The following is a 14,793-nucleotide window of genomic DNA, read 5'->3' as shown; positions in this document are numbered from 1 at the left end:
TAATGATTTTTTTTTTTGGCCACTAATTCAAGTGGTACTCCAAGCAACGTGATCACTTCAGTGATTTGAAGTGATCATGGTGCCTGGACTCTGTTTGAGCAAAATTTTGCTTTGAAACACTGCACATACAGAAATTAACCCCTTAGTTACTGAAGATATAACCCCACCATCAACAGTCTCATTAGCTAAACCAGAACAACACCCTTCACCCACACCCACACACACACACACACATCACCCTTCAAACACATACTGTACCCTACACTCACACACACATCACCCTTCAAACACATACTGCAGCCTTCTCACACACACACACACACACACACACATCACCCTTCAAACACATACTGTACCGTACACACACATCACCCTTCAAACACATACTGCACCCTTCACACACACATCACCCTTCAAACACATACTGCACCCTTCACACACACACACACATCACCCTTCAAACACATACTGCACCCTTCACACACACACATCACACTTCAAACACATACTGCACCCTTCACACACACACATCACCCTTCAAACACATACTGCACCCTTCACACACACACATCACCCTTCAAACACATACTGCACCCTTCACACACACACACATCACCCTTCAAACACATACTGCAACCTTCACACACACACACACATCACCCTTCAAACACATACTGCAACCTTCACACACACACACACACACACACACACACACATCACCCTTCAAACACATACTGCACCCTTCACACACACACACATCACCCTTCAAACACATACTGCACCCTTCACACACACACCACCCTTCAAACGCATATTGCACCCTTCACACACACATACACACATACACACAACTGCACCTCTCTCTCACACACACACAGAAAAAAGAAGAATAGAATACAGAAAAATAACAAAAAATAGATACATTTAAGTACATATTTAAAAAAAAACCTCCTTTCTAAAAAAAATAATCACACTTGCGCTATGAAATTACTGTGGCACTGATGGGCGGAAAGAACATTTTTCAAATCAACAAAGATACAAAAGTTGGCGGTAGGTATTAAAAGGTTGACTAGCCCTGGTCTAACCAAAAGCAGTGTTCTATGAAAACACTAGTTTCTGGTTGAAGCAACCCTTTAAGAAAAAGCTTAGAGGGTATGAAGTCAGTGATGGATGGCTAATTAAAGTTTGGCAGATGCTAGTAGACAGCATTTCCTATAAAGCTTAGCCAGGATTGAGAATATTTCTACCTAATATTCAATTTTTAGGTCTGTACCCCCGAAATTAAGCCTTATAGAATAGACTGAACACAGCACAGAGACTTGCCTTGAGGTTTAGAAAATCCAGAAAACTGATATAAAATGTAGATTAGTATGCTTTATGCTAAAAAGGTCAATGTTGTAACATAACCTATATTTAAGTTACCGTAGTAACCATTTATTGCATCCAAGTACCACCGCTAAACCTTTCCTATGAGGGATATTGTCATTCTCTAATACTGCTATAATCCGCGTTCTACCAAATACCATTAAGATCTTAGCTTAAAGAGAGATTAATGTACCCCCCGCTCCACCAGATGCACCCCATGGGTTACAGGATGAAAAGCCACGCTCTATAACATCATCCAATTACAAAAGAGTATTTATTTTTCCAAATCCCAAAACTCTGACTACTTCACAACATTCTTCTTTTCTCTCCTGTGGGAATCACACAAATAGCCCAGCGGGAACTTGCTTGGAAAGGAATGACGTGGTTAATAGCTAGAGAAAGTCAAAATTACATACATACGCACACAATATGTTATTTGTGTCTCCTCTAATGGGCTATAAAGACTCACAATTTCATCAGCGACTCTAACCTCCACTGCACGTCCTATGAGCTCTCAAGGTCAAATGTCAAGTCTATTTAGCCCAAAAAGTAATTGAGAACAAGGATGAATTGGGTATTAGGAGAAGCTAGGGTATGAGGGAAACGTAAGCCGATTTAAGGTGCTGAATGCCATTAAGAAGGCTTTCACACCTTAAAGGGAAACTTCACGTCTCAGAATTTTTAATATAGGTCTATTTCTCCCTGTTATTTAACAAATGTGTGCTTGTGAGCTATGCAAAATAAAATAAAAATGTAAAATCCACACTTGTGTATTTACATTTATTTTGAGAAATGGCAGCACCATCTTTGTTGCCTGTCAATCATTGTTCGAAGTTCTGTAATTTACACCTGTCAGTCAGATAGATCATAGCGAAAGGAACCCTGGGGGTTATAGGATAGGAGCGACCTGGAATTATTGAAAGTATCCTATGGTGTGTGGAACGTAGCAAAAACTCATATATAAATCGGACCGGAGAGGATCTGCATTAGAATACATCAAATTCCAAAATAATATTACTGACTGTGAGACTAAACCTATTCACCAATTTAACCATTTGGAAAGTATATTATAAGATCAGCTCTATGCTTAAAATTGCAAAAAGGACTTTATTGACTAAGCCTATTTTTAGCAATATTGTCGACAAATCAATGCTGTTCATACACACCTAAATATATTGCTCAAAAAGTCTGGTATTCGCTCAAAAGTAAAAGGGCTAATCAAATCTCTATAAATTAAGTGTTACAATGTTCCTTTTTTCTTATTCCTGATTCCTGAGATTCCTGAGATTAAAAATATCAATTCGCCCTTATGATGGGGTTATGGTATCGCATACATAGGTTATGCAAACCGTTCCATCACAGTGCCATCAAAGATAATCGGTTCCACGGACCATTGTAGTTTTGCGTTGGCATAAGTGGTGATACCTTAATGTAAATTGATGCTTATGAAAAGTACAGTGTATTCAAAGCGGCCTTCGCACCTTACCGTGCATATTCCATTTCTTCATAAAAGGCACTGACCTCTAGGCTTGACGTTGAAACAGAACGACTATGAATCTTCAGCTGCTGACGCTGGCTGGAAAATGGTTAATCGTTCCGCTAAGTTCAATTACGTTTTAATGGCTCCTTTGACCAGTGATCAGCAAAACAGGCCATCATTTACCAATTTCCAGTAGAGTGGGGAGAAAGGTTGGGCACTTGCCGTAAGCTGGGCTTCAGTCACACAGTTAATGGAATGTTAATAAGATAAAAACAGCCCGGTGGGTAATTTAGCCGCTCCGCACACACTACAAGCTCCAAGAAGCCAGCTATGTCCTCTGGTGTTTAGCAAGCATCCATACATAAAGGCAATTAGCATGTTTAATAGAAGAGGGACGTTCAGATATGAAATATAAAGCACAATGATTAATGGTACACACAGATGACTGATTGTAAGGAGTCGGCCTTACTATGTTAGGGAATCGCTAGAAATTCAAATAGTATTTACAAAATAGTCCCAAATTCGACTGATTGCAGAATTCTCGATAGGGGAGGTGAAGTACAGCAGGTATTGTAGTGTGTTCACCAGCTTATGCGGATTTCATGAAAAGAAAGGATGGCAAAATAGTGTAATATTGTACATGATAGAAATAAGGTAATCAAAAATTGCACTCACAAACAAGTAGCTATATATTAGCTCTCATGTATCAGTGTCTGACAATACAATCCTTGTCACGGGATATGTAGTAGATAAACACTCTATTAGGAACACCAGTATGTATAGTGACACCATCACAACATGCGCGACTCAGCGATACAGCTAATGTATAGCTCCTTGTTTGTGAGTGCATTTTCCATTACCTTATTCCTCACCTCTGTCGTATACAATATCACACTATTTTGCCATCCTCGTTATTTCATATCACGGAATCGGCAAAAGCTGGTGAACAAGCAATTTGTGTCTTAAGAAAATTAGGTTTATCTGTAATCCTCAGCCAGCTCCTGTCTTTTCTCACTCCCCCAAGCTCCTGCCCCTCTACTCTCTCCCCAAATCCACCAACCCCTGGCTGCAAATTCCCCCTCTCCTCCAATCACTACCTGTGTCCTCGCTGGGTCTCAATGGGGGTAGCATGGCAGAAAAATAAAGTCACCCACTGATTTGCTTCTATTTCTGTTTTCCGATTGTACAGAAAATGAATGCAAATGAAATACTTAAATTCAGACGTATTTAGGGGAATATGTGCATTTGAATAAAATTTAGATTTTTCCCCCCCCTACTTTAATTACTCCTACGCTACTGAACTATTGCCCAAATCAATGAGCTTTTCATAAATGAAACAGAATGTAAATTTGTATGTGTTAAAAATAAACCTTTGTGCTAACGAAAAGAACACAGGGGGATTTATTTATTGACTAAATCAGGAATTCTGAAGAACTGAAACGCTCGAGAATAACAAATGTATTAAGCAGGGTAATTTTATTTTTCTTTACAATCATATATTTGGAATGATGACCACATAATATTTAGATGTACAAACTGAATGCAGCTAATGAGAGCCTGGATCGGTTCACTGCGGAGAGAGGCAGAACGCAGTACTCGGCGGACCCAGGTAAGTAGTCAAACTGTTGTCAAATGGTTTCACTACTTACATTAGGGGGCACTGTAGTGGTTATGGTGCTTGGAGTATTCCATTAATATACTAAACTAGATAAAGTCAGAAAAAAAACTAAAATTAGTCAATTATTAGAATAGCTTCCCAGTTTAAGTGGTAGGGGCAAATTTAAATAATTTTTTAAAAATGGCTGAAATTGGAAATACTATATATAAAAAAACAACCTAAATCATACATGAGTTTTCAATATACTTATAATACGAATAAAGTACATTATCGAGATACAAACACACTTTATTTCCTCCATACTCTTTATCCTCTTCGTATGTTGTCCTTCTGCTGTTGCCGTAGAAACACTGGTTACCAGGACAACTGTAAATTATAGCCTACAATATTTTTTCCTTTTTTTTTTTGAATTAAGATCTTGACTTCCATCAGCAATTTACTGCTTTGTGGGGGGTTACCAATAAACAATCAGCACTCTCTCCAATTCTCCCCCCCCCCCTTCTCCGAGCTTGTTGAAATTACCTCCCACCCCCCCCAAGTGATCCATTGCGCCAGTTGGGTATTTATATAGCCTGTTCAATCTGTTACAGAATTAATTTATTTTCTGGCTGGAATTAAGTGTCTGTGACACTCGAGACTCGAACCGGCAAATTGTTCGTATTACTGGCTCGCAATGATTTGGCCTGTGCGCTGGTCGGGCCTGCCAATGCTGTGAATAATTAGCAATCGCAGACATTTCAGTTCCTGTAATTGCAGGAAGTATGGGAAGATCTGGGTAGTATGTTTATGTTGGATGTAAAAAGAAACTCCCAGTGTGGGCTATTAGACAAATAGACCCTGAAAATATCAATGGCCGAGAGAGATTACAGCATGCCTTCTGGCGTCCCGGCTGCTAGGAGTCCAATTCCCATGACAGCCTTTACAGTCAGTCCGCAGTTTGCTGAGCATCATGGGATTTCGCTCGAGCAGTGGCAGACATATCGTCTTCATGGTTAATGATTATGAAGAAAGCCCACAATAAAAATACACACTATTTCAAAGAATTAGATTAAGGAACTCTTGTTTATATATAGGAAACAATGTGGCTCTCACACCTTTGGTCTATTCAAATAATAACTCCCAGAAGCCTTTGCCAGTCGCTTAATTAAAAAAGATTAGATAACAGCATTGCAAGTGTGTAACTAGAACGCTCAGTCACCTAATTTTGTGCAAAAAAAAACAAAAAAAAACCAAGCCAAATATAAAACTGTGAATTACATAATAATAATTACTTTTATGTGCTGGACACAAAATGATGTCATCTGAAATATAATACACCCGTTTACCAGTCCTTAACGTGTTAACTTGTGTATGGGAAGATACAGTATATGTATACACATGTATATATATATATCTGTAGAGAGGACAGAGTTTAAGCTTTTTGGTTGTATGTGAGACACCATTTGAAAAATAATTTTTATACATTTAGTTGATGCTAATGTGGTAATGCCAAAATGGTCTAAACAAGCCTCCCAACCATACGGATTCCAACAGGACGGTCCCGATTTTAGCGTCCTGTCACTAGGCATGCCTGCGCTGTGCTCAGGGCACGAAGACCCTGCAAAGGAGACTGAAAACAATGCTCCCTGCATGGTCTACCCATGGTCGGCCATTTTGGGCATTCACGTCTGGCTGACTTGCCAGTTCTTCGACCTAACTCACCTTCTTTGGACAGAACCAGTAACAAGTTTTCCATCACTTGCTGCCCACATTTACCAGATCCCAAGGTGTCCAGCTTCATGGGACTCCAATGTTGGATAATTATGTTAATACATTTGCAAGCTCCTATTCAGTATCCATATTTTTGAGCATTATCATCAACCATAGCCCATGCCCTGTTTTTCGGACACTATAGGCTCTTGGAGTGCCCCCTCCCTCAGGGCCTCCCTCCTTCGGCGCTGAAGTGGTTAAAACCTCTTCAGCCACTTACTTTAATCCAGTGTCGGTGACCTCTCCTCCCCGCCGTCAGCTCCCGAGTGGAGCCGAAAGCGCATGCGCGGTCAGAGGCGTGGGCGCATTCAAACCCGTTTGTAGGAAAGCATTACTCAATGCTTTCCTATGGGCATCTTATTTGACGCTGGACTCCCTGATTTACTCAGCCACTAGAGGCTGGATTAACCGTCAGTGTAAACATAGCAGTTTCTCTAAACCGGTTATATTTTCAGCTGCAGGGTTAAAACTAGGGGGACCTGGCACCCAGTAGTCTGGGTGCCTATAGTGGTCCTTTAAGATTTAGAGGAAGTTATCTTCATAGTCTTTAGTGGTGACGCAGCTAAATTGATTGAGTAATGCACAGGGGAAGGTTTGTAGAGGTCCTAACAACACACAATCAATAACTAATCCTCTTTACACCTTAACAGCTACAGATATGGCTTTTCCTACCTGACTTTCCAGTGTAGCTGAAATGTATGTTGGATGCAAACCACACACTAAAGCAGATTGGAAATTGCAAAATGCGTTGTCTAAGTGATTAGGCCTCATCCCAACAGAACATTAATTACTTAGATTCTGAATTCTAAAAACATCCAAATACTCCTCTTATAACTCTATTACCTCTATGAAATATGTATGTGACTGACGACGACTGGTTTTGATCTAAACGGATCCTTCCTTCAATTTTATTTGGGTGAAATACCGTAAAAGAAAAAAAGGTCACGGGGGGCAGCCATATTGCTTTTCTAGCAAGCTACATATTACGTGCTACAGCTTTAGGAAAACTTGCGTTACAGCAATTTTTGAGATTTCTGCGCAAGTCCTCATTTCCTCACACTCTAAATTTTTACACAATGTATCATGTTGGATAATGAAGTTTGTTTGTTTTTGTATTTTTGTTTGTGTGCATGTGGTGGGTAGGTGTTGCAGACAAGGGTGTTCCAGCAGGGGGAGTTGGCAGATCAATTTCTAACATGAAATAATAGTCCCTGCTCCTTTGCTAGTCTGTGCTGTCAATCATGATGTACATTCTGTGACTGACAGGGTAGACCGACAGACAATAATTCCGCTGTCAGTCAAGCCATTCTTCTATTGCGGAGTTAATTGAGTGAAAAAAACAGCAATTGCTCATTGTAGATAACCAAGTATATTGTCAAATAAAATGGGTTTGATGGACGACCTAATAGAAATCTATAATGAAAATCCACTATTTCTAAATGCATCACTATTTTCCAGTATAAAACGGCCAGTTTAGGACGATGCTTACAGCCAGACTAGTCTTATCATAATGTTAGATTTCTAAAGTGTATATTTTACAAAACAACCGCAAGTATATTCCTTGCACTTTGTACATCAAGATCACCTGTATTATTATTATTTTATCATTTATATAGCGCCATCACATTCCGTAGCGCTGTACAATGGGTGGACTAACAGATATGTAATTTTAACCAGACAATTGGACGTACAGGAACAGAGAGGTGGAGGGCCCTGCTCAATGAGCTTACATTCTAGAGGGAGTGGGGTATAGTGACACAAATGGTAAAAGTAGGGGTACGAAGTAGGTTGTTAGAAAAGTATTCATTGAGGGCTTACACATAGCAAGACCCTCACATTTATCTAATTACCCACTAACATGCAGAATTATTCATTCACACATACCTAATAAGCTATATTCAAATGCAGACATCCCAACTGTCCCGCATTCAGAGGGACAGTCACGATTTTTCGGACCAGTCCCACTTACATGGGTTTGTGCTCTGGTATCCTGTTTGTTGAGACCCGCTACGAAGCAAGCTTGTGCAGTGTGAACTATACTCAGGATATTGTGATAAAAATATGAGAGATTCACAAATATGGGAAATCAACATTTCTTCCCACTAATCTGTGTTCTCTTTATCAGACTTTACAGATTATTCGGGTCTAATTAGCGCAACAAGCCTATATTTTATTGGCTGCGTGGTCCCAGTTTATTAATAGGTACAGGGAAATCCGTCATCGTAAAGGTTTTAAAATTCTGTCTCCGCTCATAAATGTGAAAATGAGATTTAGCACTCTGGGGATGTGGGAGCATTTTGCCGTGAGCTCTGCGTTCTGTCCCTGTGCTCATAGCGGATAATGAGTCTCAGTACTCACTCTCTCAGTCTTCCTACCGCCTGCTGCTCTCAGTCTGATCTTGTCTTTGCCCGGCAATACCCCATCGCAGTGTCTTTCTCCACTTCCTCTGAGATACTTGAAGTCATTTTCTGGCTATCAGTTAATGAACGGCTTGCTGAGAATTGTATGGGGTTTCTTTTTCTCCTTTGTGACAAATTATATTAATGATTGATGGTTAAGATGTAATTATGGTATGCTGGAATTGTTGTGCAGTCACACTATATCCTACAATATAGACCGGGATCAGTCACACTATATCCTACAATATAGACCGGGATCAGTCATACTATATCCTACATTATGGACCGGGATTAGTCACACTATATCCTACATTATGGACCGGGATTAGTCACACTATATCCTACAATATAGACCGGGATCAGTCACACTATATCCTACAATATAGACCGGGATCAGTCACGCTATATCCTACAATATAGACCGGGATCAGTCACACTATATCCTTCAATATAGACCGGGATCAGTCACACTATATCCTACAATACAGACCGGGATCAGTCACACTATATCCTACAATACAGACCGGGATCAGTCACACTATATCCTACAATATAGACTGGGATCAGTCATACTATATCCTACATTATGGACCGGGATTAGTCACACTATATCCTACATTATGGACCGGGATCAGTCACACTATATCCTACAATATAGACCGGGATCAGTCACACTATATCCTACAATATAGACCGGGATCAGTCACGCTATATCCTACAATATAGACCGGGATCAGTCACACTATATCCTACATTATGGACCGGGATCAGTCACACTATATCCTACAATATAGACCGGGATCAGTCACACTATATCCTACAATATAGACCGGGATCAGTCACACTATATCCTACAATATAGACCGGGATCAGTCACACTATATCCTACATTATGGACCGGGATCAGTCACACTATATCCTACAATATAGACCGGGATCAGTCACACTATATCCTACAATATAGACTGGGATCAGTCACACTATATCCTACATTATGGACCGGGATCAGTCACACTATATCCTACATTATGGACCGGGATCAGTCACACTATATCCTACATTATGGACCGGGATCAGTCACACTATATCTTTTTCTCCTTTGTGACAAATTATATTAATGATTGATGGTTAAGATGTAATTATGGTATGCTGGAAATTTTGTGCAATCACACTATATACTGCAATATAGGACATGAGCAGTCATACTATATACTGCAATATAGGATGGGAGCAGTCATACTATATACTGCAATATAGGATGGGAGCAGTCATACTATATACTGCAATATAGGATGGGAGCAGTCATACTATATACTGCAATATAGGATGGGAACAGTCATACTATATAGTGCTATACAGACCAGTAGCAGACACACTGTATATACAAGGCAAAACAGACTGGTAGCAGTCACTATATATATTGCAATACAGATTGGTAGCAGTCACTATATATATATATATTGCAATACAGATTGGTAGCAGTCACAATATATATATTGCAATACAGATTGTAGCAGTCAGTATATATATATTGCAATACAAATTGGTAGCAGTCACTATATATATATATTGCAATACAGATTGGTAGCAGTCAGTATATATATATATTGCAATACAGATTGGTAGCAGTCCCACTATGAAATACAATACAGACCAGCAGTATATATTTAAATTTCATCTGCTGTCTGTATTTCTATGAATATATTTTTCTCCTGCTGGCCAGGCTGTTCACTACAAATTAATCCTGCTGTTTGCAAGTGCAGGCCCCCTCCTCTCCACTAAATTAATCTCTTCTGTATCTCTGGCTATTAGTGACTGTCTCTCTGCACAGGTTTCCAAAAATCCATTATAGTACCTGATATCACTTCTTTCAAACAGGGAGCAGAACAATTAAGCAATGATGGCTTTATTTACGTATTGGTCCTCGGATTTCAGTACACAATATATTTTATATAAACGGTGACTGTCGAGTAAACATAATAGCTGTCTCATTAGGAGGCTTTAATAAAAATAGGCACACTTTAATTGAAAATGCTATTTTTAACCGTTCAAGTGCCATACAGAGCTTTGCAATTTAAAGGTTAAAGGAAAAATGGCTAAATTAATGGCCAGAGAGAGAGAGAGAGAGAGAGAGAGAGAGAAGATACATAATAGCATAGAATGTATGACGGGAAAATAGCGTAATTGATAAGGCCTGGCAGATTTGCTAAACCATCCCAATAAAATGTTATATCTTTTATACTAATATTTTTGTAAGTTAGGGATAGGTAGGGCCCCTTTAACCCCTTAAGGACACATGCCATGTGTGACATGTCATGATTCCCTTTTATTCCAGAAGTTTGGTTCTTAAGGGGTTAATCTTAGGGCAGTACCTTGACATGTATGTCTCACACTCCTAATATGCTGAGATTTGTGGGAGTTACACTCTCGGGCAACAGCTACTGTTTTTTGGCTGCTGTACTTCATTCAATCTCTCTCGTTTCAGTGATATGCTGGGAGAGGAGCTGGGGAGAGATCATCTTGCCGTATCTGTCTCCCCAACCTCAAATAGTAACTGTGGGCCTGGAGTCTAAAACCCACTATTTTCTAGAAAGCTTAAACAAGCATGTCCCCGTGTCACCCTGAGATCAGAACCCCCGCAGTGTACAATGTCGGTCATACTGTGAATTATGGGCTGTAATTCACAGTGTGATGTCACGATCTGACAAGTAGTGATTTGAACACACGATTAGTGCGTTAAAATAAAAAGATCAGATATATCTTTAACTGGTACCGGTTAACAAAAACCCCTTTCTCGATTTCTTCAGATGATTTACTCCTCTCTGAGAATCTGTCTGTATCGAGTTAATTATTCATCACCGTCTCTAGCTTGCGGTTTATAGACACTTCGTATTATATAATATTTTGCTGTATAATGCCGGCTGCATACACTGTACTCTTCAGTATCTGCGGTAAGGAAAATAGTGTAGACACTGCCTGCAAAGTGATGGCAATTTCATGAATAATTCCTGCCCTAAAGAGCTTACAATCTACTGGTAAAATGGTGACTCACTATGCCAAGGAGCTTACGTTACAGATTCATGATATGAGAATGCTGTGATCCAATAAGCTAGCAATCTATTGGTATAATGGGAAACACTTCCTCCATCAGAGTAGCTTTCAGTACAGTGGGATAATAGGAGACCCTATCCCAAAGAGCTTACAATCAGTTGGTATAACGGAGGCTCTGTCCTACAGACATTACCCATTGCCCTGTCCTACGGGGTTTACAGTCGAGTGGCAAAATAGTACGACCTGTCCCGAAGAGCTTACAATCTAGTAGACGCTGTTGCATGACCATGTTGCATACAATATGGGGGTTTCTAATGCAAGAAGCTTACAATCCAGAGGCAAAATGGGGACACTGGCCATCGTTATTAAAATCTAGTGTTGTAATAGTAGATTCTACACCGAGGGATTTAAAGCCCAGTGATATAACGGGGGATTATTTGGGATGAATCTTATAAAGGAGTGACTTTGTCAATATACATTGGATTATGGGTGACCTTGACCTTAGGAGTTTACAATCTAATGGCACTACATCGTTTCTACCTTTGCTATTGTTTCTGCATATTGACAAAGTGCCAGGAATTTGCCCCAAACGTCAGTCTGATTTGATAAATGGATACTTAACCAGTAAAACCCTAAATCGTGCTTTTAAATGCTTTTCGGTAACATTACGTGTTCAGCAATACATGATATTCATATTGTTTTATCCAATTTCCTTGTCCTTATTTCACCCCACGGTGTGTATCTATCCATCCACGCTTGCCTCTGCTGCCATGTCTTTTTTGTTTTTATGGGTGACACCTGCCCCCCCCCCCTTATGAGAGTTGGGGAACCCCTTACTGGATTTTGGGGTCCTTCAGCACCGTTTCCACTTCAGATGTGAACGGTATTTGTGAAGGAACAGTCGGAAAATAACTATGCTTGGGGGTATTTGGACGGATACACTGCATTACAGCGTTGGAAAGTTTCCTTCCGTCCTTCTACTCCTAGTCGGAGTTCCCTAGTGATTCGGCCAGTCTGCCAGTATCTGAATTAAACACCACAAACCCAGTAAATTCTCTGCAAGATGAACCTGCAAAGCAGTATAGCTTTTCATTCAATGCAATGTCAAAGGTCAGAGGTTACAATGCTTCTAGCAATGTCACCTTTCAAAGCCGAGAAGCATTCAAGTAGCCTCATGCGTCTCAAATGACCAAAAAAAAAAAAAAAGAGGTTGAATTCCGAAAAAAAAAGCCCAACAACCCCGACATTCATTTTGACCCCCAAGAAAACCCAACAATATTTCTGGTTCCTTCCAGTATTGTACACATCAGGATTGGACGAATTGCCAAATCGAGGAGAATATGTCCCCTCCGAGCTCAACAAACTCTTGTAGAAATGTCTGGTTCAAAAATCTGGATTTGGTGCAAATATCTGCAAACTGAACTGCAACCATTTGCATACTAACCGTGCGCCACACGGAGGTGATAGACTGTATATCATGCCTGAAAGTCTCCCGAGAGTCGGAGATGAATTAATCAGGGGGTCAGCATCGGATCATCCGAGCTCCATAACACGTTCTTTTAGGAAACCTTCTCCAATTTTCCCATTACCCAAAGTTTGTCTGCAGATAGTCCTTCCGTAAAGCTCTCCTACAGCACATCTTTTCCCTTATCCTGATAAGCCGTACAACGCTGCAGAATAGGTCAGCGATTTTTAAACCGAAATGATAATTAGGGACCTGTTTTACAGCTTCTAATGATCCTTGTTCTCTCTTGTCCCCTAAAGTCTCTTTTTAAAAATGCCTACATTGAAGTATTTCACTTTTCCCTCACCCTCCCTCCTCCTTGCCCCATTTCTAAAATTCACTTCTCCGGCTCAGGAGTCACAGAAAATTAATTTTGCTCTGTCAAATTTGACCCTCCCTTTTTAACCTTCGTTCTTGTTACTTTTCCAATCCGTTATCTCCTTGACAGTCGCCCAAACTACCCACACTTTTCCTATGTGAACCCCCTTAGTACTTTTGGTGTATACCCCTCAATTTGCTAATCTAGAAGAGCTAGGTCTTAGGGATGAAGACTCTATAATTCCAGAGATTGTTGCCTCTCCTTTGCCCCCCTCCATCCCCCAAATTCACATGGTCTCAGCATTTAGTCACCACTTTTCTTCCCCTTCTTTAAGTATGCTTTCTCTGAACCCAGTTCTTTACTTTTTATTTTCCATCCCGTCCAAAACGGGGACCTCACCATTACTCCTATAGCACCTTCTTTTCTTGACAGCAGCCCCTCTCTAATCCCACAGCCCCACCACCACCGCTGCTGTCTCTCTAGCATGCCTTGATACATAGTAACAGACACTGCATTAAAATGTGTACAGCATGCTTAACACACCGGTAAGAAAAATCCACACCTTGTCAACGGAGCACAGAGACAGACAGAAACAGACAGAAACAGACAGACAGACAGGGCACTGAACTCACCTCGCTCATAATGACTGCAAAGAACAGAGATAATCTGTGTTCACCAGATGTCTCTCCTGCCTCTACGACTGACACTAGTATCCAGACTGACTCTCTCTCTCACACACACACACTCACACACACATATAGAATCCCTATGGAGTTAAAGCCCGCCTGTGACAGGCAGCTCTACGTAGCCAATAGGAAACTCCTAGTGCACTTACTGCATTTCCAAAAAAGGGTGCACTGTGCCTGCTTGGTGAATGGAAACCAATCGGTGCCATAAGAGTTAACCCTTAACTCACTAAGAGAAGGGATGCTGTATACATGCAAAGACAGGCTACAGGAGCGTGCAATTAATTATGGAATATTGAGGATGGGGGGCAGAGTTTAACCCCTTTCGCAGTGGTAACGACATCACTTGGTGTGTGTCTCCGCCAGTATTTAATAAGAATATGAATGCTAATTAAAAAGAATAATGTTAATATTGCAATAGTATTTCCCCCCCCCTATAGATGTTGAGTAATAGCTACAAGGCTCTGACGGTGAATTACTTTACCGCAGAGCTAGCAATCTATATCTTGATCAGCACGCCATGTATTAACGTAAAGATTTCGTACATTGCGCCCCTTATTCCAGGTGTTTTTAACAAAGTTTCGCAATTAATCAGAGGCAAGGCTGTAACGAGAGGTATGAT

The 14,793-nt window shown here is 40.4% G+C and overlaps 1 protein-coding gene across 1 annotated transcript in view; it reads right to left on the bottom strand.

Annotated features, from left to right (window-relative positions):
* The window catches only part of PCP4L1 (Purkinje cell protein 4 like 1), a 52,111-nt gene extending 37,891 nt beyond the window's left edge, over nucleotides 1–14,220 (bottom strand). Inside the window, exon 1 of the mRNA XM_063440103.1 lies at nucleotides 14,118–14,220. Coding sequence (XP_063296173.1) covers nucleotides 14,118–14,126 — 9 coding nt within the window. The 5' untranslated portion in view covers nucleotides 14,127–14,220. The remainder of the gene's footprint in view (nucleotides 1–14,117) is intronic.
* Between the last annotated feature and the right edge of the window lie 573 nt (nucleotides 14,221–14,793).

The sequence above is a fragment of the Pelobates fuscus genome, chromosome 13, assembly GCF_036172605.1.
Source record: "Pelobates fuscus isolate aPelFus1 chromosome 13, aPelFus1.pri, whole genome shotgun sequence".
NCBI classification, from domain to species: domain Eukaryota; kingdom Metazoa; phylum Chordata; class Amphibia; order Anura; family Pelobatidae; genus Pelobates; species Pelobates fuscus.
The sequence above is the reverse complement of the archived record's forward strand: the minus strand, read 5'-3'. Positions and strand labels throughout refer to the sequence as shown.